This window comes from Colobus angolensis, unplaced genomic scaffold, assembly GCF_000951035.1.
Source record: "Colobus angolensis palliatus isolate OR3802 unplaced genomic scaffold, Cang.pa_1.0 Scaffold40, whole genome shotgun sequence".
NCBI lineage: Eukaryota > Metazoa > Chordata > Mammalia > Primates > Cercopithecidae > Colobus > Colobus angolensis.
Genome location: NW_012117377.1, coordinates 9,789,768 through 9,816,248, shown reverse-complemented (window position 1 = coordinate 9,816,248; position 26,481 = coordinate 9,789,768). Strand labels below are relative to the sequence as shown.

The 26,481-nt window shown below is 36.4% G+C and overlaps 2 protein-coding genes across 2 annotated transcripts in view; one reads left to right on the top strand and one right to left on the bottom strand.

The window, feature by feature from the left end:
* Positions 1-833, bottom strand: part of LOC105521567 (olfactory receptor 1020-like) — a 10,972-nt gene extending 10,139 nt beyond the window's left edge. The window contains exon 1 of the mRNA XM_011955781.1: positions 3-833. Coding sequence (XP_011811171.1) covers positions 3-833 — 831 coding nt within the window. The remainder of the gene's footprint in view (positions 1-2) is intronic.
* Positions 834-21,630: 20,797 nt separating this feature from the next.
* LOC105521534 (olfactory receptor 1C1) lies at positions 21,631-22,950 on the top strand. Its single transcript, XM_011955759.1, has one exon. The coding sequence runs from the start codon at positions 21,925-21,927 to the stop codon at positions 22,882-22,884; it is 960 nt and encodes a 319-aa protein (XP_011811149.1). The 5' UTR covers positions 21,631-21,924; the 3' UTR covers positions 22,885-22,950.
* Positions 22,951-26,481: the final 3,531 nt, after the last annotated feature.

Here is a 26,481-nt window from a genome sequence, read left to right as displayed (position 1 = left end):
ATAGTGTAGAATACGGACACTATTTTACTTTGCTCCATGAAGATGATGGCACTGGGTTGTGCATACATGAAGAAAACGGTACCAAAAAACAAGCACACTCCTGTTAGGTGGGAGATGCACGTGGAGAAGGCTTTCTGGCGTCCCTGAGTGGTCGGAATCCTCAGAATTGTTGAGAGGATGTAAATGTATGAGACCAGGACAATCAAGAAGGTACTGACAATAATGGAGCCACATAAACCAAGAAGAACCAGTTGGTTTATAAACGTATCAGAACATGAGAGGGACAAGAGTGGGGGAACATCACAGAAAAAGTCGTTGATCTCATTGGACCCACAGAAAGGCAACCTGAAGGTCATGGTTGTTTGAGCAATGGCATTGACTACACCCCACAAGTAGGATCCTGATATCAACAACACACAGATCCGGTGAGACATGCTCACAGAGTACAGAAGAGGGTTGCAGATGGCGATGAAGCGGTCATAGGCCATGGCAGCCAGGAGGAAAGCCTCCGTGGTACCAAAGAGAGACAGGAAAAAGAACTGAGCAGCACACCCGCCAAAGGAAACGGTGTGGTCCTCTTGCATGGAGTTCACCAGAGCCCTGGGTGCAATTGTGGAAGAATAGCAGATGTCCAACAATGAAAGGCTTTGCAGGAAGGCATACATTGGGGTGTGGAGGTGTGCATCTGCCCAGATAATTACAATCATGCCAAGGTTTCCCACCACAGCTATGCCATAGAGGATCAGAAAAATCAGAAATAGCATTGCCTGCATTCCGGGACCCCCTTGGAATCCAAGTAGCACAAACTCTGAGACATGTGTAAAATTCACCATTGTGTAACTGCAGAGAGAAAGAGAATGAGAGAGAGAGGGAGGGAGAGAGAAAGAGAAAAAGAGAGAGAGAGATGGGAAAGGAGGAGGAAGAAGGAAAACACTTGTAAGCCAAGGCAAAAATTATTTAATGCAATAAAGTCTTGGTCTACTATGTTTTGTATTTCATGTAAAGAGAAAAGTTCAGCTGTAAGAGAAAGAAATGGGAAATAAATAATCATTTATGTAGAAATAGTCTGCATCTATAAATATGGTGCCATATAATTCAACTCTAATCTCAAAATACTCAGGTGTTATGAGTAATTTTTTTTACTCCACATCATTAGCATTTTTTTTTTTTTTTAATTTAAAGAGGTCTCAAAATCAGAGCAGAAAAACATGATGACACCTGAGACTTAACTATTTAGTTAGTTTTTCTTTTCAAGAATTGTTAATCTGGCCTGAGGGAGATGCTGGCAAGTGGAGTTGATGATGTGCATAAAATCAATTAACTTAGAATTTTTGGTCACATTTCTATCAGTTTCCTGGTACTACTAAAACAAACTATCTTAGATTTAATGGCCTTAAGCAATAGGGATTATTTAATTTACAGTTCCAGAGGACAAAAGTGGAGAGTAAGTTTTAAAGACCTATAGTGTGTTAGCATGCCCATGTTTCTTTCGGAGGCTCTAGAGAAGAATGTGTTTGCTTTCCTTTGCCAGCTTCTAAGGTCCACCTTTTTTCAATGGTCCATGGCCCCTTTTTCTGCTTTTAAGACAGCAGCACAGTATCTTCTCTCCAACCTCTGCTTCTGGTCTTACATCTCCTGTACCCAATCATCCTACTTCCCTCTTAGAAGGAACTTAGTGATGACATTGGGACCTTCCAGATAAACCGGGATGCTATCTCATCTCAACATTTTTAATATTCACACCCGCAAATTTCCTTTTACCATGTAAGGTAATATATCCACAGGCTTCATAATTTACCAGATGGACATCTCGGAAGGGCACCTTTTACCCTACCATACTATCTGTTTGGTATATTTTGAATAGATTTATGAAATTTTGGTTATATTATAAGGTGAAAGAAATCTAACAATATGTGCTAGGTTTGTGATGCAAATTAGACCTTTTTATTATAATCACTGATGTGGCATCTTTCTGAATCAGTGATTATCAACCTATTTTTATTTCTTTTTACCTGTAACAGCTCTCTCTCTCGTACATTCCATTATTTATTAAATATTGTATACAAAACAGTAATATATTTAGGCAGTTTACCTTAGGACTACTTGAACTATAATAAGTTGGAATTCCACTGTGGGGTGTGACTTGCATCTGTGGAACAGGAAGCATGGGATAGAGCAATGCATGTGTTTGTATGTGTGCATGTATATGTGTGTGTGTTTGCATGTGTGTGGTCATTTGTCATTCGGAAATTTCCCGATACTGTTTCTTACTCTATACAAAATGGAAATAAACATACCCTGGGAAGATTCAAAGACAGAGTAAATGGACATTTTTATTCAGAATAAATGCAAAATGGAGATGAATTTGTTCTCTTTTCTTATGTATCATGGTTCATAAAATTTGTACCATTAATTCAATAACTCTCAATTAATTTACTTTCTCGGTGAGAAGGTATCAGAAACTTTTAAAAAAAATTCATTACAACTTTCAATTCTCTAGATCTTTGGGATTTCATGAAACTATAATCATACTTCTATGATTTTTTTGACTTTCCTTGTGTTCTGATAATTTAGCCCAACTAAATATGGGAGCACATTGTTTCTATGTAAGCTCCAGGCTCCAAGAGAAGATTGTGCTGTTTACTTCACCAATCAAACTTGAGCAAATAGAATAACACTTGGCTGAGATTCAAGACTCTAATAAATGTATTGAATGAATGAATAAATGATTCCTCAATGAATGGAATTGATTTCATGAGTGGAACTGATTTCACATGCTTTTCATAATGGGCAAAGTATAACACAATTCCTTACTTTGAGTATTAGAGTTTATGTTGTTGGAAGTCTAGATTCCGAGATCTAAAGTAAAGTCTAAATAGAAACAAACAAATCACAAAGCCATTCCATGTTTAAGGAGAAGCAAAGCAAGTCATTTTTATGTTAAACAGTAGTTACAGTTTATGGTCATAAGTGCATGCTGCTGCACTTTTGAGATCCAATAAACATGGTGTGGATAGTATTATTTTATCTTAGAGGGAGGCACATTTTAGAGTAGCATAAACCAAATGACTCCCAGAGAAACAACGCATGTTCTCGTCTCACCAAAGGCCATTCATTTTCCTAGAAAAGCCAGTGCAATAGAATCTCACAAAAGAAAGGAAGTATCAGCAACAACCACAGAAAAATTATGTACCTGATTTTTCCTTTTTTGTGAACACTGGAGGACTTAACATTCATTTAACCGATGGTCCCAGTTCTGGGTGCTTTGATATGAGTATCCATGGTTGCACTGTAGTGTTAGTGGCAATTAATTATTAACTAATATTACATTGGCAAAAACCACAATTACTTCAATCTAATAAACTGATATAGAAAATAAAAGAGCACAAACTTAATTCTGAGATAAAAAGCTAACATTTATTGGACAATTGCTATAGGCTAATTGTCCTATATCAATCTAAAATCTAAAAAATCAATCTAAAAAATTTAAATGATCTTTATTTTATTTAATGCTCACAGAAGCCCCAAGCCCCAAGCACATGCTAAATTAGTAAGTTCTTCAAGGGAAATTAGGAAATGTGCCAGGTTTTCCCTCTAGAAAATAACCGAGTTTTTCTGCCTGACTCCAGGGTCTAATCTCTTGCCCTCTCATTCATTTGCCATTGTTTTAATCCAAGCCCTCATGTCAAGATCAGTGTCTCTGGCAATGCTGTGTGCTAATGTGTTTCAGATTTTTTGCTGGATCATTATCCCTTGGTGCAAAACATTCAGTGTACTCACTAGAATCCCACTATCTTAAGAGGTAGCACAATGCAAGTCATCAAGCATGGTGTCTAATTCTGATTAGGTCAATAATGAGTTTTGTGATGAGAAATATATGCATAAAATCTTTTGAGACAGAAGCCTTGAAATAGCTGATTGCCAAGATTCATTCATTGTTAATACTATTAATTTTTTCATTGTATTATATCTTACTCTGTCTGTTTGTTATATCTGTGGAAATAAGGTAGAAAATCTAATGGAACATTAACCATGATGTCACAATACTTCGGTGTTTCTTTGGATTAATATTATCAGAAAATACAAACTTATAAATGAAAGAATAGTTGAGGATATGATGGTGTGAAAAATCAATGTAATATTAGAATGTTCCCTGAACTCTAAATCTGGAAATGCATTTCCAGCTCCTAATCTGCCAATAGCCCAATAAAAGAGTTGAGCAATGTGCTTTGTGATGTTCGGTAGTAAGATGGATTGAGTAGATTTCCCATGCGAGGCAGGGGCCTGACCATTATAGAAACGTTAGGTCATTTGATTCTTCTGAAAACCATATGAGGTTTCCCTATAATTACTTTCATTGTACAGAGAGGAAAAACAAGATTGAGAAAGTCAGAGGCTTTATCCAAGTTTATACTACTAATAAACAGGGAAGTCACAATGTGAGCCCAGAACATTTGGCTCCAGAACCCACACCACTCTGCCCATTTATTAGAGACCGGAATAAACTGTTCATACTTTTAAATTTTGTCTTTTTACGTTTACAAAATGAAGTCAAAGCATTATTATTTTTATGATACACTTGTATTTTAAATTTGTATCAGTGATCCTCAACTTAAAAGATCTAAATATTGGTCTATGTACTTTTAAATAACCATGATACATGATGTTGTAGAAACACATTTTACTCGTGTGAAAGAAACACAGTGACATGGGCACTATACTACAAAATGTCAATGGAGGACAGTGGTTAGCATCAAGAACTCTGAGACCAACAGCCCTGGGTTCAAACACCTGTACTTGCTTGGACAAATGCCTCATTCTTTTTATATTTTATTAGTCTGACCTATCAAATGTAAGTATTAAGAGCATGTGCTTCATTGTGAAGGCTAAAGCACTTCACAGATGAAAGTACTTTGGAGATCTCTTGATAAATAAGCACAATGTAAGTATTTCCATTGTTAATAATACTATGTTTAGTACAATGTAAGTGCAATGCACATACTGTCATTATTGTTTTTAGTATAATAAATACAATCTAAGTCAGTATTAATATTATTATTGAGTATATTATTGACCAATGCTATTTGTTTTGTCTTGTTTTGTTTTGTTTTGAGATGGGGTCTCACGCTGTCACCCAGGCTGGAGTGCAGTGGTACGATCTTGGCTCACTGCAACTTCTGCCTCCTTGGCTCAAGTGATTCTCCTGCCTCTGCCTCCTCAGTAGCAGGGATTAAAGGCACCTACCACCACACTGACTAATTTTTGTACTTTTAGTAGAGACGGCATTTTATCATGTTGGCCAGGCTGGTCTCGAACTCCTAGGCCTCGGCCTGTCAAAGTGCTGCCAATACTGTTTTAATTGAGGTCTGCCATTTTCATAGATTAATTGGAGTTCATCAGTAAACTGTGATTAACTTATATTGGTCACCTAATTTACTAGAATTTATATCCATTTAATTGAATTGGTTACAGGGTCTTTGTATAATCATTTTATGTTCTCAGTAAAATAAATCTCACCTAAACTTCATGCGTGACTTCTTTCTCTTTCTTGCTGACTCTCGGGTGCCTCATCAACTCTGCAGTTAGTAAAGTCCACACAAAATTTCCACAGCACTGTTTTTCCAGGAATAAGAACAAGAATTATAATATTGTTTTCCTCAGTGTTGGTCATTTGAGATTTATTCCCCAAGGTTTTATTGTAACAAGAGTGGTTTGACTCACTCAAGGGCTATAACTTGGCAAGAAGACAGGATGAAGTCCCAGAGTAAAGATTTGAGAGCAAAACAAAACAAAAGAAACCCCAATCACAAGCCTATCTTTTAAACAATAATAAGTATATCATACTTATCATACTTGTCAGTTTTGAGGATGAAAACTTTAATAGAATTTGATCTGCTTTTACTTTAGGCCCCATGACCACAGATTTAGAACAGAATAAACACATATGATCAAATCTATATCATATCTGTCAGGTGTCTAGATTTCTGATGACCTAAGCAAATTCAAGGATAAAAATACATTATTTAGATATACTTCTTAACACATTTAAAGTTATATTTGGGTTACAGTGATTTTAATAGAAAATAGGTAGTGAAAAAGAAATAAGGACTTTGCTTTATATGTTTCTGATTATGATGACAACTAATATCCAAAGCACTTATAATAACTGCTGTAAATATATGTTAGGTATTAACCCATATAATACAAGAAAGTGATTGCTTATATTATCTTTGAAATATTTATTATTTCCTGAATTGTTCATTAAAAAATTAAGGGGTTGAAACATCAAGAAAGCATTGATTTTCCATTCCTGAGGTACTTCACTTAGAATAATAGTCTCCAATCCCATCCAGGTTGCTGCGAATGCCATTTATTCACTCCTTTTTATAGCTGAGTAGTATTTCTTTGTACATATATGCCACAGTTTCTTTATCCATTCATTGATTGATGGGCATTTGGGCTGGTTCCACAATTTTTGCAATTGTGTATTGTGCTGCTATAAACGTGTGTGTCCAAGTGTCTTTTTTGTATAATGACTTCTTTTCCTCTGGGTAGATACCCAGTAGTGGGATTGCTGGATCAAATGGTAGATCTACTTTCAGTTCTTTAAGGAATCTCCACACTGTTTTCCACAGTGGTTGTACTAGTTTACATTCCCATCAGCAGTGTAGAAGTGTTCCCTTTTCACTGCATCCATGCCTATATCTATTACTTTTTGATTTTTTTATTATGGCTATTCTTGAAGGGGTAAGGCGGTATCACATTGCGGTTTTTATTTGCATTTCCCTGATAATTAGTGGTGTTGAGAATTTTTTCATGTTCTTTGACTATTTGTATATTCTTTCCTGAGAATTGCCTATTCACGTCCTTGGCCCACTTTTTGATGGGATTGTTTTTTCTTGCTTTTTGTTTGAGTTCATTGTAGATTTTGGATATTAGTCCTTTATTGGATGTATAGATTGTGAAGATTTTCTGCCACTCTGTGTATTGTCTGTTAACTCTGCTAATTATCTGTTTTGCTGTGTAGAACCTTTTTAGCTTAATTAAGTGCCATCTATTTTCTTGGTTTTGTTGCATTTGCTTTTGGGTTCTTGGCCATGAAGTCTTTGCCTAAACCAATGTCTAGAAAGGTTTTCCCATCATCATCTTCTAGATCAAATAAATAAGAATATTTAAAACTAATAAAAAAGCCTATAGAATTGATATATTAATAATATAATTCATTAGTTTTTCATTAACTGATGGCATCCATGTACACAGCACCCATCTCAAGAAACAGTATCACCAGCAATATAGAAAACATTTTAAAGAGTTCCCTCAAGGTTACCTTTTGTAATTTTCACACTCATATATTTATTTAATCAGTATAAAAATTTTATAATATATTTTATATACATTCTACAGAAGTGAAAATGGAGTCACTTAAGATTCAAGTAATGTCCTCAAGGCTTGAAAGCAAATAATTGTGGGGCAGTGATTGTTACTCACATTGCTGGACAATAGAACTGTGGTTCGCAGTGTGTGGCTACTAGCCATACTGGACAACTATATCTGAATTTGAATAACATTAAATTACCTATAATTTAAAGTGTCACTTTTTGATTAAACTAGCTACTCTTCAAGTGCTCAATTGCCACGTGTTGTTCCACATAAGAAACAACACCAACACAGACCATTCTTATTAATGCAGCAAGTTCTGGTGGGAGCACTGCTCTGCAACCTTCATGCTTAACTCCTATACTATCCTTCATTCATCCGATGCAATATTCTGTGATGAAAATTTAAGCCTCAAATTTCTAAGACTTCATGAAACTTTATTTTCCTATTACAGCATATGCCCAATATAGGACAAAGGGAAATTCTGCTACCTATTGCTTTTAAGGCGCCAGACTAACATTGATGTACCATCTCTGGAAACTGGCATTTTTTCTTTTTGAGATGGAGTTTCCCGCTTGTTGCCCAGGCTGGAGTGCAATGGTGCAACCTCGACTTGCTACAACCTCGGCTCACCACAACCTCCACCTCCCAGGTTCCAGTGATTCTCCTGCCTCAGCCTCCCGAGTAGCCAGGATTATAGGCATGCACCACCTTGCCTGGCTAGTTTTGTTTTTTTAGTAGTGACGGGGTTTCTCCATGTTGGTCAGGCTGATCCCGAACTCCCTACCTCAGATAATCCACCTGCCTGGCCCCCCAAAGTGCTGGGATTACAAGTGTGAGCCACCAAACCCAGCTGGAAATTGGCATCAAAACACTAAAATTTAGGTTTCTAAGTCAGGGAAAATGAGTAACATGAAGAATTCATGCATGTGTATGTTCATTGCAGCACTAGTCACAATAGGAAAGACATGGAATCAACTCAAATGCTCATCAATGAGAGACTGGATAAAGCAAATGTGGTACATATCCACCACGGAATACTATGCAGCCATAAAAAAGAATGAGATCACGTTCTTTGCTGCAACATGGTGGAGCTGGAGGCCACCATGCTAAGCATAAGTGGGAACTAAGCCATAAGGATACAAAGAATGATACAGGGACTTTGAGGACTCAGCAGGAAAGGGTGGGAAGGGGGTCGAGGGATAAAAGACTACAAATTGGGTTCAGTGTATACTGCTCGGGTGATGAGTGCACCAGAATCTCACAAATTACTACTAAAGAACTTCCTCATGTAACCAAATACCACCTGTTTCCCAAAAACCTATAGGAATAACTTTAAAAAAAAAAAAAAAAAAGATACAGAACAGATCAGGTACAGTGGCTCACACTTGTAATCTCAGCACTTTGGGAGGCTAAGGCAGGCAGATCACTTGAGGTCAGGAGTTTGAAACCAGCCTGGCCAACATAGTGAAACCCCATCTCTATTAAAAATACAAAAATTAGCCAGGCATGGTGGTGCGCACCTGTAGTCCCAGCTACTCGGTGACTGAGGCAGGAGAATCGCTTGAACCCAGGAAGCAGAGGTTGCAGTGAGCCGAATCAGACCACTCCCCTCCAGCCTGGGCAATGGAGCAAGACACTATCTCAAAAAACAAACAAACAAACAAAAAACACAAAAAAAAACAGAACATTTCCATCACCAAAGGATCCCTCGTGTAGCCCATTTTTAACAGCACCTCCTTACTTCCCACTTCTCTTTCCTCTTCCATTCTCTACTCCCACAACAACTAACCTGTACTTTATTTCTATAATTGTCATTTTAAGAATGTTATACAAATATTTAATAGAATCATATGACATGTAAAAAAAAGAAAGCATTGAAACATTATTTACAGAGTAACTAATGGAGTTAGAATTTGAATAAAATGCAAACTAACTTCATGGATTATGCAGTTTGCCCTCATATTCCCTGAAGACTTATTGAAATTGTTTCTATTCTATAAGGATTAAATTCTAGTATGCGTTTTGGGAAACTTGATAAAATGAAATGATCTCTCTTATTTAGAAATCTAGCACTATGATTAAAAAAAAGTATAAATATCATCCATGATGTATAAAATGTTGTGCATGTTGTGGGAAAATGTGGACAAACAACAAAGTAAATAAATATCTTCATGTCTGCATGTGTTTGTAATTGAGTGATAAAACTGACATAAAGATTTTTTAAAAACACAGCAAAGGAGGTGTGTAATGGTAGACAGCAATAGAAGTTTTAAAGGCAGAAAATACACAGAGTTTAGGAAATCTGCAAGGAGGAGACAGAAAATTGATTTATGGTGAGAAGAAATGTATGCTTGCACAATTTCTACCTAATCCTTTTAGAAGGGAACACAAGCAAACAGGGTTTGACTGTACTTAATATTTTTTAAATTTTTCTTAACCAGGCCTACATGTGAACTTCTGGAGTAACATAAGGTAATATCAACTTTTCACATAAGTTTGCCTAATTCAAAACACTTTCTTGAAAGATAAAGTATGTTGTATCTATTTAGGATTATTTGAATAACTACCATGGTTTCATCTGCCAGCCAATTCAATAATTCAAACTAATCATTTATGCTTTTTTACAAGTATTGTTATCAAATGTTTGGCTAAATTAATGAACTATGCAATCAAATTACTTCTTACTTTGTGTATGGTTGTAATTAATTCAATTATCTCTTACTGAGAGATTTGTTTCAGATGAACCTTAATCGTGAACAAAGGCTAAGTGGGAGAAAGAATATGGGAAGATGTGTGTATGTGTGTATGTATGTGTGTGTGAATAACTATGTATAATCTCTACACACTTCTGTCTGTGTATCTCTCTCTATATGGCATATAGATCGTGTGTATATACATATATATGCATATGTATATACACACACATAGGCAAACACACTGCACATGTATAGTATAAGGCTAAGTGGGAGAAAGAATATAGGGAAATGTGTGTGTGTGTGTGTGTGAAAATATCTATGTACAATCTCTATACACTTCTCTCTGTGTATCTCTCTATAGCATAGAGCGTGTGTGTATATACATATATGTGAGTATATATGTGTATATATAGATACTTACATATACACACACACATAGACACATAGGCAAACACACTGCACATGTATGGTATTTATATTCATAAAAAGGTATTGGACCCTACATTTTGTTTATATGTCTTTGTAAGTAAATTTTTAAAACCCCATCTGAATATATATTTATTTAATATTTAAAATTGTCATCATTCAGTGTTCTGTGCAGGAAATACACACGAGGTAGAAGAAAAGGCACACATAATACTTTTAAGGGTAAACAGCCTTTATCCCAAGTATATGGCAATACAGATATAATAAGCAAATCACAGTGGGAAAGGGATAAGAAAAATATATATACATATTTACACTCACCAGACTATGGAGGAAGCATGAGCAGACCAGAAAGCAACAGTCTGGGCTCCAGAGTCAGCCACTACACTCGCCAGACTATGGAGGACTCATCACTAGATGGGAAGAAACAGCCTGGGCTCCAGAGTCGGCCACCTGTCCATGCACAGGCGAGGAGAGGTCTCATGAAGCTTTGGGGTGGTCTGCGACCCTAGCTCTTTCTGTAACTAGTTGTTTGGCATGGGTCCAGTCATGAGGGCCCTTCACGACTGGATTCAAAGAACACAAAAAGGTCAACTTGTTTTGGGGATTGTCTGTTGTTTTCAATAACTAATGTATGGAAACAGATTTCTCCAAAACAGAGCTGGATGAATGCCTTAGGGGGCTCATGGAACCTGTTCCAGGACTTGGTGACCATTGTTTGTGTCCATGTCCAACTGAGTTCAGATTTAATATTTAACTTTTCCTCCACATTCAGTTTCTTTAAATAGGCATCAACTTCATTTTGAACAACTGTGTGATATTTTACTGACTCTTAATTTATTGAATTCTTCCACTGTTTATATTAATAATTACACAAGTTATTGCCAGTTTTTCTCTATTTTAAACATAGTTTTTATAAGCCCATTTTGTAAACTAATGCAGGAACAGAAAACCTAATACCACATGTTCTTACTTATAGGTGGGAGCTAAACAACGAGAACAAATGGACACACAGAAGAGAACAACAGATACCAGGGCCTACTTGAGGGCAGAAGATAGGAGGAAGGAGAGGATCAAAAACCTACCTATCAGGTACTATGCTTATTATCTGGTGATGAAATAATGTGTACACCAAATCCCTATGGTATGCAATCTACCTGTCAATAGAGAATACCTACTTAGCAAACCCGTTCTTCAAACACGAAGAATCTAATGGTAATCCAATAATCTCTCATATGTTGAATGTTATGACTAAAGGACAAATATATCAAAATAATAATAACTAAGGCAATTTGTTAAGAGGTAGGCAATTCAACAAAATTCAAACTGTGGGCAGATGGAGTTAAAATGCAGAGGATTTTTTTTAACATTTTTCCCTTTTTCCTTTTTTTGTGATGAATGTTCATTTGTTATCTGTTCATAATAACTTGTTGGAACTATAAGATATTTTTGTAAGCCTCATGGTAACCACAAAGCAAAAATCTATAATATATACATTGAAAATAAAAAACAAATAATTGAAACATAATATCAGGAAAAACATCACATAATCACAAATGAAGACAGTAAGAAAGAAGGAAAAGATAAAAGGAGTTATAGCACAACCAAAAAACAAGTAGCAAAATGGCAATAATAAATTCTTATCTATCAATAATAACACTGAATGTAAATGGACTAAATTCTTCATTTAAAAGACATTGAGCAGTTGAAGCCAAGGTAGAGCCAACTATATGCTGCCTACAAGAAACTCATTTCAGCTATAAGAACACACATAGACGGAAAGGAAAAAATGAATTAAAAAATCATGCAAATTGAAACTACAAAAGAGCAGGCATAGTTACACTTCTATGAGATAAAATAGCCTTAAAGTCAAAACTGTGAAAAAAGACAAAGAAAGTTATTATGTAAGCACAAAAGAATCAACTCCGCAAAAGGATACAATTGTAAATATATATGGATTCAGCCCCAGAGCAACAAAATATAGAAAGCAAATACTAATAGATCTAAATAGAGAGATAGACTGCAATATAATAACAGACAGGTTTTAATACCCCACTTTCAGTAATAAACAGATCACCCAGACAGAAAACCAGCCAAGAAATGTTAGTGTTAACCTACACTCCAGACCAAATGGACTAATAGTCATTTATAGAACATTAAATTCAACAGCTGCAGAACACACATTTTCCTGATCAGCACTTGGAACATTCTCCATGACAGATCATATATTTGGCAACAAAAGTCTCAACAAATTCAAAAAGCTAAATCATATCAAGTAGCATTTTTCCCCCACTGGATTTTTAAAATTCATTTTAATTTTAAGTTCTGGGGTACATGTGCAGGGAGAGTAGGCTTGTTACATAGGTAAATGTGTCGTGTACCATTGTGGTTTGCTGCACTTATCAACCCATCACCTAGGTATTAAGCCAAGCATGTATTAGCTATTTTTCCCAATGCTCTACTTCCACCCCTCGACAGGTACCAGGGTGTGTTGTTCCCCTCCCTGTGTCCATGTGTTCTCATTATTCAGCTCCCACTTATAAATGAGAACATGTGGTGTTTGGTTTTTCTGCTCCTGTGTTAGTTTGCTGAAAAGCATGGCTTCCAGTTCCATCCATGTCCCTGCAAAGGACATGATCTTATTCCTTTTTATGGCTGCACAGTATTTTATGGTGTATGTGTACCATATTTTCCTTATCCAGTCTATCACTGATGGGCATTTGGGTTGATTCCACTGATCATTAGAGAAATGCAAATAAAAACCACAATGAGATACCATCTCATGCCAGTCAGAATGGCGATTATTTAAAAGGCGAGAAACAACAGATGCTGGTGAGGTTGTGGAGAAATAAGAAAACTTTTACATTGTTGGTGGGAATGTAAGTTAGTTCAACCATTGTGGAAGATGGTGTGGCGATTTCTCAAAGATCTGGAACCAGAAACACTATCTGACCCAGCAACCCCATCACTGGGTATACACCCAAAGGAATATACATCATTTTATTACAAAGATGCATGAATTTGCATGTTCACTGCAGTGCTATTCTAGTATCTTTTTCTCTTTTACCATGATGTACTAAACTAGAAACACATTAGAAAAGGTAGTTTGAAAACTATACAAATACATAGCAATTAAGCAACATGCTCCTGACTGCAGAATGAGTCAGTGAACAAATTAAGAGGAAAATTTAAAAATTTCTGAAAACGAATGAAAATGGAAACACAACATACCTAAACCTATAAGATACAGCAAAAGCAATACACAGAGGAAAGTTTATAGCAATAAACACCTACATCAAAAAAGTGAAAAATACTTCAAATAAACAGCCTAACAATGCATCTCAAGGAACTAGAGAAGCAAAAACAAACCAAGCTCAAAGTTAGTAGAAGGAAATAAATAATAACAATCAAAGCAAAAATAAACGGAATTATAGCTAAAACAAAATGCAAAATATTAACTGAACAAAAAGTTTTTTTTTTAAATAACACTTTAGCTAGATCAACTCAGAAAAAAAGAGAAACAACCCAAATAAATAAAGTTAAAAACAAACAAAAAGACATTACAACAGATACCACAAAAATACAAAGGATAATTAGAGACTATTTGAACAACTATATGTCAACAACTTATAAAACCTAAAAGAAAAGAATAGGCCGGGCATGGTGGCTCAGGCTTGTAATTTCAGAACTTTGGGAGGCCAGCGTGAGCAGATTGCTTGAGCCCAGGAGTTTGAGACCAGCCTGGGCTACATGGCAAAACCCTGTCTCTACAAAAAATACAAAAAAAAAGAAAGAAAAAAAAAGAAATTAGCTGCACGTGGTGGATATGTCTGTAGTCCCAGGTACACGTGAGACTGAGGTGGGTGGATTACCTGAGCTTGGGAAGTTGAGGCTGCAGTGAGCGGTGATTGCGCCACCACACTCCAGCCTGGTGAAAGAGTGAGACCTTGTCTCGAAAATAAATAAATAAAGTAAAACAAAAACTTCTTGGACTCATACAGCTTACCAAAATTGAACCATCAAGAAACAGAAAGCCTAAACAGAACAATAGCAAGTAACAAGATCAAAGCATTGCATATCAATACAAATACAATTACTGTATATACAGTTGTGTATAGCAACAATTAAAAATGTATATAAAATTTTCTAAAAATCAAGGAATTTAACCATGTTAACAGATTAAAGTAGAAAATGTATAAGACTTTCAGTGGATGTAGAAGTAGCACTTGACAAAGTAATCACACATGCAACTTAAAAACTCTCAGAAAACCAAAAATAAAAGGAAATGTCCTCCATTGATAAAGGACAATTACAAAAAGCTTACAGTCAATATCTTAATAAACAGTGAAATACTGAATGCTTTTTCCTTAAAATGTGGATTTGAACGAGCAGGTCCACTCTTAACTTTCCCATTCATCACTGGATTAGAAGTATTAGCCAGGGAGGCCGAGACGGGCAGATCACGAGGTCAGGAGATCAAGAGCATCCTGGCTAACATGCTGAAAACCCGTCTCTACTAAAAAATACAAAAATTAGCCGGGCGTGGTGGCAGACGCCTGTAGTCCCAGCTACTCGGGAGGCTGAGGCAGGAGAATGGCGTAAACCCGGGAGGCAGAGCTTTCTGTGAGCCGAGATCACACCACCGCACTCCAGCCCGGGCGACAGAGCAAGACTCCGTCCCCCGCAAAAAAAAAAAAAAAAAGAAGTATTAGCCAGTGTAATCATGCGTTAAAGATAAAAAATACGTATTGGAAAGGCAGAAGGAAAACCGTGCTGACTCACAGATGACACAATTATGTACATATGAAACCCTTAGAAATCTAAAAAGCAACTTTAGAAGTAATTACTGAATTGTTCATGGTCAAAATACAAAGACAATATAAAAATCAACCATCTTAATGTATATCTGCAACAACTGGAAAGTGAAATTAGAAGTGTCATTTAAAATATAATGAAAACAATGGAAAATTCTTAGAGAATAGTGGACTGAAATAAACCGCAAACTACAAACCACTGCTGAGAGAAATAAAAAAAACACCCATGTAAATTCAAAGTTACAACTTTCTCTCATATTGGGAGACACATTGCTGGTAAATGTCCAGTATCTCCAAATTAGGCTCTATATGTATACATTCAATACATTTCCAAGTATCTCCAAATGAGGCTCTATATGTATATACTCAACACATTTCCAACTTAAGTCACAGATAAATTTTTTGAGACTATTGACAGGTTGATTCTAAAATATATTTGTCTATAATTTATCATCATTACCACACTCTTCCTGATACTTCTTGAAGTTAGAATAAGTCTTTCAAATTTACACATATTTTCCAAGATTGTTTTGAGTATTATTTTATATGTATTTTACTTTTCAAACAGATCCATGAAACAGCAGAGTCCAAAAAGAGGCTGATACATTTATGATCAAATTGTTGTCAAGGAAGACATCAAAGCTATTGAAAATCTCTTCAAAATATTATGCTGGAAAAACCGTATATCCATATTGGAAAAAACTATTAATTACTGCCTCATACTGTACACAACATTTCATTTGAGAGAAATCATAGAGTTGAGCATAAAATGTAAAATTCTAAGGTTTTAGAAGAAAGCAGTGGGGTATGCAAAAACTTCTTTTGAACACACAGCACTAATCTTCACCAAAATGATAAAATTGACAGGATATTAAAAATATATGTTATCAATGGACATGTTGAAGAAAATAAAAAGGCAAGCCACTGTGGGAAAATATTAACACATGTGTATTTAATCATGGATTTGTGTTCTAAATGTATATTGAATTCCTGCAATACAATAGTAATGACAACAAATCAAGTTAAAAGATGGAAAAACAGACTTGAAAGACACTTAACAAAACATAATATACAAATGTCCAATAAACAATGAAATAAAGCTTATTTATTTCATTTATTAAATGAAATATTCATTTCTCTTATTGAAATAAGAGAAAAATAGGTTCTGTTTCTCCTCACATTACCAGTTCTTCTGAATTGGCAGATGTCAGGAGTTTTAGTATGTCTTGAATTTATAAAGTGGGTTAATGCATCTTAGAAATGAAGTTCAGTAGAACTGATGTGAAGATTCCCTTAGTGCTTTCAAAGCAGCTCATTCTTCCCTCCGGTCTGTGGGGGATGCAGCTGGCCAAGCTTGGTCCTTGCAGTTATTCACAGTCAGAGATCCACACTCTAACTGGGTCTCAGGATCATTCCATGAGAAGACCACCTTTTGCTTCCCCTTCTTTGGAAATGTATTTCCGGATCTCCTCAAATTGTGTTATTTCTTCTCATTAATTAAACTGATTATCTTCTAAACACCAGGAAGACCTGGTGCAGAAAAACTTGTCCTATTGAAGTCAGATTTTGTTTGTGATCCTGAGGTTTGAACAGTTCCTCACAGAGAAGGCTTAGATCCTGAAACTCTGAGCCATCAGAGCTCAACATTTTCCTGCTTTTGGTGATCTGATAACCCAGAGGATTCTATGGTCCTCTCAACTTTCCCAAATTCCACATTTATATCAATGACACGTGATGATCTTTTGGTAAAAATTCAAAGTCAACTCCTGTTTTAGTAAATTTGTTTTGCTCCGTGCGATTTATCCGAGATGGAAACCTTTCCATTTATTTGTGCCTTCTTCAGTTTCTTTAATCAATGTTTTTTAGTCTTCAGTGTACAGATCTTTTACTCCCTTACATTTTTTGCTAAGGTTTTTAAATGTTATCATAAATGGGATTGTTTTTCTTAAATTTTTTGGCAGCTAGGTCATTATTATTTTATTTATTTATTTATTTTGAGATGGAGTCTTGCTCTGTCATCTAGGCTGGAGTGCAGTGGTGCAATCTTGGCTCACTGCAACCTCCACCTCCCGAGTTCAAGCGATTCTCCTGCCTCAGACCCCTGAGTAGCTGGGATTACAAGTGCATGCCACCATACCTGACTCATTTTTGTATTTTTAGTAGAGATGGGTTTCACCATGTTGGTCAGGCTGGTCTTGAACTCCAGACCTCGTGATCCACCCATCTCGGTCTCCCAAAGTGCTGGGATGACAGGTGTGAGCCGCCGCTCCTGGCCAGGTCATTATTTATGTATAAAAATACTACTGAGATTGGTTTGTTGATTTTGTATTCTATAATTTTACTGAATTTGTCTATTATTATGGTATAAATTTTTATGTAGTGTATCTTTACTGCAGTGCCTGTGGACAGGTCATGGCTACCCCAGGCATTCCCCAACCATAGACAGTTTTTAATTGTGATTCCCTATCACCAGACCCACAACACATCATCTATTTCAGTCCCCCTCTGATCTTTGCCATTACACACACATACACACACACACACACACACATCTATTAGACAGAAATTAGTCAAAAGTGGAGTTTTGCTTGGATGTCAAATTGTTAACATGAAGCTTACTATTCACTCATCTCTTCATAGGCATGAGTTAGGGTAAATCAAATTTTGTTTGGCAGTGATACAAACATATTTTGTCTCTTGAATGTAAGCAACGATTACCTGGGTGTTTTTATACCGTTTAACATGTACAAATAGAGCATGCAAATGTAGATCTATGTTTCACCTTGTTGGTCAGGATGGTCTCAATCTCCTGACCTTGTAATCTGCCCACCTTGGCCTCCCAAAGTGCTGGGATTACAGGCGTGAGCCACCACACCCAGGCGCTTTGTAACTTCTCTAAATGTTGTTTCTTTCTCTCTAAAAGGAAAATTAATTGTCTCAAAGCTGTTTTAGGTATTACCTGAGAGGATGCATGAAAAGCCACTTCATAGCGCACCACACATGGTAATTATTAACAGATCGTCCCTGTCTTGCTCCTTTCCAGATTTCTAATTCTAAAGTGTTTTCAGCAGCTCATGGATCTTCTGCAAGAGTCTAATGCTTTATATTTATGTTCTAAAAGAATTTACAAAAGCTGTGAAGTTATCCACATTGTATCAACTCTGAGACATACATTATCACTAAACATAAATGTAAATGAATCTCCTTTCAATTGATAATATAGAGGTCTTCCCCATATTAGAAAAAAAATGCATAAATGTGTTTGTAAATATATATGTACACTTATACACACATACACAAATTGTATATGTATATTATATACAATGTATACCTTTCATTCTATATATGTGTGTGTGTCTGTATACATACATACATATATATACACACACATACACGTATAGCATACATTAAGGTTATTTGAATGTTTGTCATTGTAGTCTGTTCTTATATTTACCTAAATACATTAAACCAAAAACTATGCGTTTAATAAAATATTGATTTCAATAAAGAAGAATAAATGCATCTTTGGATTCAGATAAATAGGCCTCTGTTTCAAATGTTCTGAATATTGGTTGGTTTAGTCGTAGTCTTCAGACTAAGTTATATAGCCCTGTGGAGTAACAGTGTAGCTCACGGTATGATTTAAAACTGTTTATCTATGTATATATCTGCAATCGCCCACACACATAATCTTTATCTAATGTACAGTGAAAAATCTCATTTCCAAACACACTCTCTTTTGGTTTTCATTTTTATTGGCACATATTTGATTATCCCAGCCATTCATTCATTAGATGATCAGAAGCTTCAGGATAATCTCTGGGTCTATGCACAATTCTAGGTTTTTATATAAATATTATAGATTTTATAGCAACTAAATGAGATAAGCAGTATTTGAATTTTTATGGATGAAAAAACTAAAGCATACAAAATATAATGCCTTGTGCAAGGTCAATCAACTATTAATCAATTTACAAATTAAGATTTGAACCAAAAAGTGTCTTACTCCAAAAGTGGTTATTTACGTCACTGTATCTCTCTTTAGCACTAGAGAGTCATGATGAGCTGTAAGTTTTATGGAGATGGAATAGATAGGTTTGTAAAATTGTGGCTTCAGTTTTCCATCTTTTTGTATCATTCATTCACCCAAGCACCCTGTAAAGAAAACAAGAATGTATCTTGGAACCTCCAAGAGCTTTCATGCTTTCTTCCTGCATACAATATTTCCCCCTGTGTTTGCCTTCTCTTCAAAATAAGAGAAATACCAATTTATAAACTAAATAAAAGTCATTAGAAGCTAAATTTAGAACTTCATGAAGCCTCTTGGGTGCTGATCTCAAGGGATAAAACGGTGCCATGTTAAAGGCCTGCCCCTTTGTATCATCAAAATAAACAAATCTAACCAAATACTCCCCCTTGTGAGATAGTGCTATTCTCTGTTGAAAGAAACACACGTGTCTATATCTCATTTTTCTCTTTTTCACTCTTGACTATACATGGAAATCAATGCATAGGTCCATCCATGTTTTTGTGATTGGATATTCACGAAAGAGAAAAATCACAGGTGGCAAAGGTCTCAGAAAAGGGTATGTATTCATACTTTTTTTTCTTTGTTTTAGTGAAGACACACCTAATGTATAATCCTTTGAGTTGTAATGCATGAAAGTTTTTTGATGAAGCTATTAAGCATTTCAAAGATAGACTAACTTTTTCCAAATCCGAGTTGAGAAAATTTTGAAATTAAGACGATGTGCTGCAAATGAGAATATAGAATGAAAAAATATCTTCCAAAACTCATATATTCATTGTATAATCAAATGATTTCTCCAGAATTTTTCATTCATTTGTGGTTTCCATAAGCAGTCTTTTGCACCAACTCTGTGCAAACTACATGCATATATGTGTTATATCCTAAGGATTCAATATAATAAATCACAATTCTTTCCTAAAATTTCACTAACTACAATGAAGTAGACCAAGAAAAAGGGAAATTGTTATGCTTGTCATGAAAGGAATATTGTACAGTGAGTATGAGATTGATAAAAATGACGTAACTGATAGTGCCTACGGGGGAAGGAAATTGTCTTTGAAAGAGTGCTTCGCCCTCAAAGGCACGCAGATACAAGAGTGTGTAGTTTCTTTTCCGCACAGATTTTATCCTGACATGCTTCAAATTGGGCAAAAGGGGGTGCATGGAACTTAATTAAAGTTGACAGGAATCAGAGGAAGATGAATGTAATCACTAATGCTAGTGAGGCTTCTGATTAAGTTGGAATCCAAAACATTGTAATAGAAACAAATATACTGCATTGTGTTCTCTAGGGTTAATCAGCTGTCTTAGCATAAAACCAGAACATGTATATTATATAGTGTTACATTATGTTATTTTCATTAGGATCCTTATCGTAAAAATCAGTAAAATAGAAGTCCTAGATAACTCTTGGAATATTGTGAGAAAATAATGATACTTGGACTAAAAATCCCAAATCTCTTCCCACTTCTACAACATGCCCTTTACTTGATAGCCATATGACTTAAACAACATAAACTGAAATAATGTAAGTTCGAAAAGACTAGAAAGGCCTCAGGTGTCAAAGAGAATGTTTGGGAAGGTATCACAAATTTTGCTTCAGTTAGAAAAACACTTTGGTCCTAAATTGTGCACAGCACCTGGATCATAGAAGTTGCTCAATAAATGTTTGCTGAAGGAAAATATGGATTACATGGATGATGTATGTTTGCTTGCTTATTGTAATAAAAAATTTGTATAATTTGATCATTTTTATAACTAAAAGGAAGGTATAAATGGGATTGATACAGAAATGACAACTTGGAGAGTACAGTGAGGGACATCAAGATGCAAAACACTCCGAAAAATGTTGACAGGTATGGGAAAATACTGGCACCTTCTAGAGAATGTAGTACACTCAAGATGCCATAAGGAAGGGTCCTGAAAGCACAGGCCACAAGCAGTGGGCTCTCGATAACTTACTACACAAGTCAGAGGCTCCACCAAATGACCATCAGAGACCAAAACAGCAATGGTCAACCCAAGGAACAGAGGTGAGCTTGCAGTTATCAGTGACTAAAAGAAAAGAAAGCTAACATGAGGATATTTTCCATCACAAGTATAAGCATCAGATTAGGAGGAAAATTATTTATTAAAGGTAACTATTTCTACTGGGTAAGAGTAAACAGCTTGACTACTAAAAAATAACAAATAACCTTACATATAAAGTCGATATGAATTACATGATTACTATAGACAAGGCAAAATAACCCAATTAAAACGGTTATTATTCACATAATTTGCATTTTCTTTTGAAGGAAGAAATCAATCTTGAAAGACGTTGATACTGACTTATCCAGCATGTCTATGTGACTATGAAGACAGACTATCATAAACACAAGATATAACTGGCAAGCATTCAAGCAAGCACGAGTTTGGATGGAACTTATCTGCATGCGCGCGCACACACACATACACGCACACACACACACACACACTCTCTCTCTCTCTCTTTCTCACTTTCCCTCTCTCTCAGAAGAAACTGGACACTGCTGGATTTTACAATTTAATAATTTCTTTTTCTAGATTTCTTGGGAACATGGAAAAAAGAAATCTAACAGTCGTCAGGGAATTTATCCTTCTGGGACTCCCTAGTTCAGCAGAGCAGCAGCACCTCCTGTCTGTACTTTTTCTCTGTATGTATTTAGCCACCACCTTGGGGAACATGCTCATCATCGTGACCATTGGTTTTGACTCTCGCCTCCATTCCCCTATGTATTTCTTCCTTAGTAACTTGGCCTTCGTTGACATTTGTTTTACGTCGACTACTGTCCCCCAGATGGTAGTGAATATGTTGACTGGCACCAAGACTATCTCTTTTGCAGGCTGCCTCAGTCAGCTCTTCTTCTTTGTTTCTTTTGTGAATATGGACAGCCTCCTTCTGTGTGTGATGGCATATGATAGATATGTGGCGATTTGCCACCCCTTACATTACACTGCCACAATGAACCTGTGCCTTTGTGTCCAGCTAATGGCTGGACTATGGTTTGTTACTTACCTCCATGCCCTCCTGCATACTGTCCTAACAGCACGGCTGTCCTTCTGTGCCTCCAATATCATCCATCATTTCTTCTGTGATCTCAACCCTCTCCTGCAGCTCTCTTGCTCTGACGTCTCCTTCAACGTAATGATCATTTTTGCAGTAGGAGGTCTATTGGCTATCACGCCCCTTGTCTGTATCCTCATATCTTATGGAATTATCTTCTCCACTGTTCTGAAGATCACCTCTACTCAGGGGAAGCAGAGAGCTGTTTCCACCTGTAGCTGCCACCTGTCAGTGGTGGTGGTGTTTTATGGCACAGCCATCGCTGTCTACTTCAGTCCTTCATCCTCCCATACGCCTGAGAGTGACACTGTGTCAACCATCATGTATTCAGTGGTGGCCCCGATGCTGAATCCTTTCATCTACACCATAAGGAACAGGGATATGAAGAGAGGACTTCAGAAAATGCTTTTCAAGTGCACAGTCTTTCAGCGCAATAATGACCTCAGTGACTGAATTAAATAATACTAATGTGGTGATAAGAAAGTGTGACTAGATGCTCACAATAACAGTGAGAAGAGAAACCAACTGCTATTAAATGTCTCCCTTATGCTGGAAATTGTAAGTACTTTATGTGAATTATCACATTAAATCCTCTGAGTAAATATCTAAAAACTATATAGCATTCTTTATACAGAAAGTGAATCTTAGGGAAGTTAAATAGTCTGCATACAACCCATAGCTGATAAATAGTTTCTGACTCCAGTACAAATATACCTTAGTGATGAAAATCTCTGTGATATAGTTCCCAAATGCTACATAGTAAGATAAATTTTCCTAAACTTCTTGTCTGTGAGTTCAGATTTAGAATTAAAGGAGCATAAATTCTAAGTTCTCACATTTTAAATAGTGAGTCTTCTTTAAAAAATCACTAAAATAATTTATTTAAGTTTTAAAGTATGTATGCTTTCCTCCAATCCCCTCTCACTTCAAATACAGTCAATGATTTTATTCTATTGACTCATGTCCTTGTCATGCGTGTCCCTAACTGGTCTCAGGCATGGAGGAACTCAGAACTTCCCAGCACCTTTATAGGGCAGGGGCTAGCTGATCTCCTCCAACAACTAGGAGTGCTTTGGGTATACAACATTTTTAGAGAAGAGATCAGGTTCTCAGTTGCATTTTTCATATGGGGAATAGATTAACTTCTTTCAAAACAAAGCCTCATGCCCAATCCCTTGGGTTTTATTTTGTCTTGCTTTCCTAACAAAAAATTAACATACCGTATGCAAAAATAATTATATTTGAGGTCATTCAATTAAATAGATTCCATTTAAGATATTAACAATCCAATCCAATCTAGTTGTTTATTCAACCTATTCCGGTTCCTTTCTACAATTTTATATCTGAGAATGAACTAAGATCACTTCTGCCTGTCCTTTTCTAGAATTAAAATATCTGCTCCTAGACTTCTGTAATTTCTTGAATGAACACATGTGTAATATTTAAAACCTTATAAACACACACAGGCACCCTTTCTCAAGGAAGACCAAATACATACATACACAAGAAAATTTAAGTCCACTCAGGGAAAAAAAGTTTCTTTAAAAAAGCAAAAATGTTGATATAGATATTTTAGCTCTTCTAACATGTATACCTAATTTATAATGCCAAATAGGGTAAAAAAATTACCTATTAGGTGCTATGCTTATTACATGGGTGATGAAATAATATGTACACCAAACTCCTGTGACATGCAATTTACCTGCACAAATCTGCACAGCTACCCCTGAATCTAAAATAACAGTTTAAAAATGTAGATTCTCAGAATATAAATAAATAAAAGTATTGGTGAAGTAAATTGTAACTTGAGTTTTACCCAATAAAAATGGATATTTGCTTCATGTGTCTGTAGTTAAAAGATGATGTCACAAAAGTGAATTCAATCCCTCACTAGAGTGTAGGTGTAGAAAACTGTTTAAGATTACAAGTTTTGGTGCAGGACACTGCTAGGGTTTGGAGACTGTCCATGTTAGGCTTTCAAATATCCCCCAGGCCAGTCTCAGGTTGGGCAGCCTACTAACCCACGACATCCAATAATATATCGATAATGGTGATTTTATCCAGTAAGGGTAATATTATACTCTTCATTCTTATCATCTTTTCTGTCTTACCTGAGTTAGTCTACTTCTCTACATTAATTTGTGTTTTCTTTTATGAGATTTAAATCCTTAAAATGTTCATTACAGAATCATAGTAAAGGTCAAATCAGGTGGTAGCTTTCCAGAATGAAAATAGTGATATAAGTCTAATTGTTTGACTCCTTTCTCCTCTAAATAACCAAAATGGCACAACTATGTAACAGAGGAAATGCTGTATCCTCCCCTCAATAATATTTTGTAAAATTTCACCTGCCTGGTGATGATAAACTTGAGCAAAAACATGAAACAATGGAAGCCCATAAAAGCTCAGATTCCACCATTCACTTAACAGCAAAGTAGAGGATGCTGCTCCTAAATGTCCTGCTCCTAGCCTTACAGGTTTTATTTCTAAACTTAAGTTTAGAAAAGAAAGGAAGAGAAGAAAAGAAATAAAAAGAGGCATGTGTGGGCAATAAGAAAGGAAGAAGTGATAGTGAATGCTGGCAGTGGAGGTACAGCAGTCCCCAGCATATATTACTGTATTCCTTCTTAGATAGAAGAGGTAAATTGACATTAAGATGATGTTTGGGAGCATGAACCTGGGGTTTCATAATACATTTGGTACGCTTTAAAATTGGCATGGAATGCAAAATTATATTTTGCAACTGATGAATTGGACTCTCAATATTTGAGACATCATATTTTACTACTATTTCTTTTCTTTTTTCTTTTCTTTTTTTTTTTTTTTTTTTTTGAGACGGAGTCTCGCTCTGTCGTCCAGGCTGGAGTGCGGTGGCCGGAACTCAGCTCACTGCAAGCTCCGCCTCCCGGGTTCACGCCATTCTCCTGCCTCAGCCTCCCGAGTAGCTGGAACTACAGGCGCCTGCAACCGCGCCCGGCTAGTTTTTTGTATTTTTCAGTAGAGACGGGGTTTCACCGTGTTAGCCAGGATGGTCCCGATCTCCTGACCTCGTGATCCGCCCGTATTCTAAAGACAGAAATCTATCCCCATCAGTGATAGACTGGATAAAGAAAATGTGGCACATGTACACCATGGAATATTATGCAGCCATAAAAAACAATAAATTGAAGCTGAAAACCATCATCCTCAGCAAACTGACACAGGAACAGAAAACCAAACACCGCATGTTCTCACTCATAAGTGGGAGTTGACCAATGAGAACACATGGACACCAGGAGGGGAACATCACACACCCGGGCCTGTGGGGGGTGGGGACAAAGGGAGGGAGAGCATTAGGACAAAATACTTGATGTATGCAGGGCTTAAAATCTAGATCACAGGGAGAAAGGTGCAGGAAACCACCGTGACACATGTATACCTATGTAACAAACCTGTACTTTCAGCACATGTATTCCAGAATTTAAAGTAAAAAATATATATATATTTTATCCCAGAACTTAAAGTTTTATATATATGTGTGTGTGTGTGTATGTGTGTGTATGTATATGAATAAAAGAAATCTACCTTCATGATGCACAGCTTAGTTACAGAAGACAGCAGATATCAAAGACTTAGAGAGAGAATGTCGAATCACAGTCGAAATAAGCAGCATCACAGGCCAATGGGGCTGGGAGAGCATCTAAGCAGAGAGTTAGAGCTCCTCTGCAGCATTCTTAGGCCTAGGTCATCTGGACTACGTGCATCACAACAGGAAAATAATCATCACTGTAGGAAGGCAAAGCAGACTTAAAATCACAGGGAGTTGCATATCCACACGTCGTAAGATCTGAAATTGTTATTGGGAGTAACCTCGATTTTCTTGGCTGTTGTTTTTGCCTCTCTAAACATATCTAATAGCTTAGGCATGAGATAGAAAGGCCCTGTAGCTACGTTCTCTTCATGCCAACGGTCAAGCAAAGCTTCGTCTCCCTGTGTCTGTTTTCGGCCTCTCAAAATTTTGCCCAGCCTTTACCCGTCTGCCCAAGCTTTTCCCTTATGTGTTTCAGGACA

Coding starts and splice junctions, on each gene's coding strand:
- LOC105521534 (XM_011955759.1), top strand. CDS start 21,925: ATGGAAAAAAGAAATCTAACAGTCGTCAGGGAATTTATCCTTCTGGGA.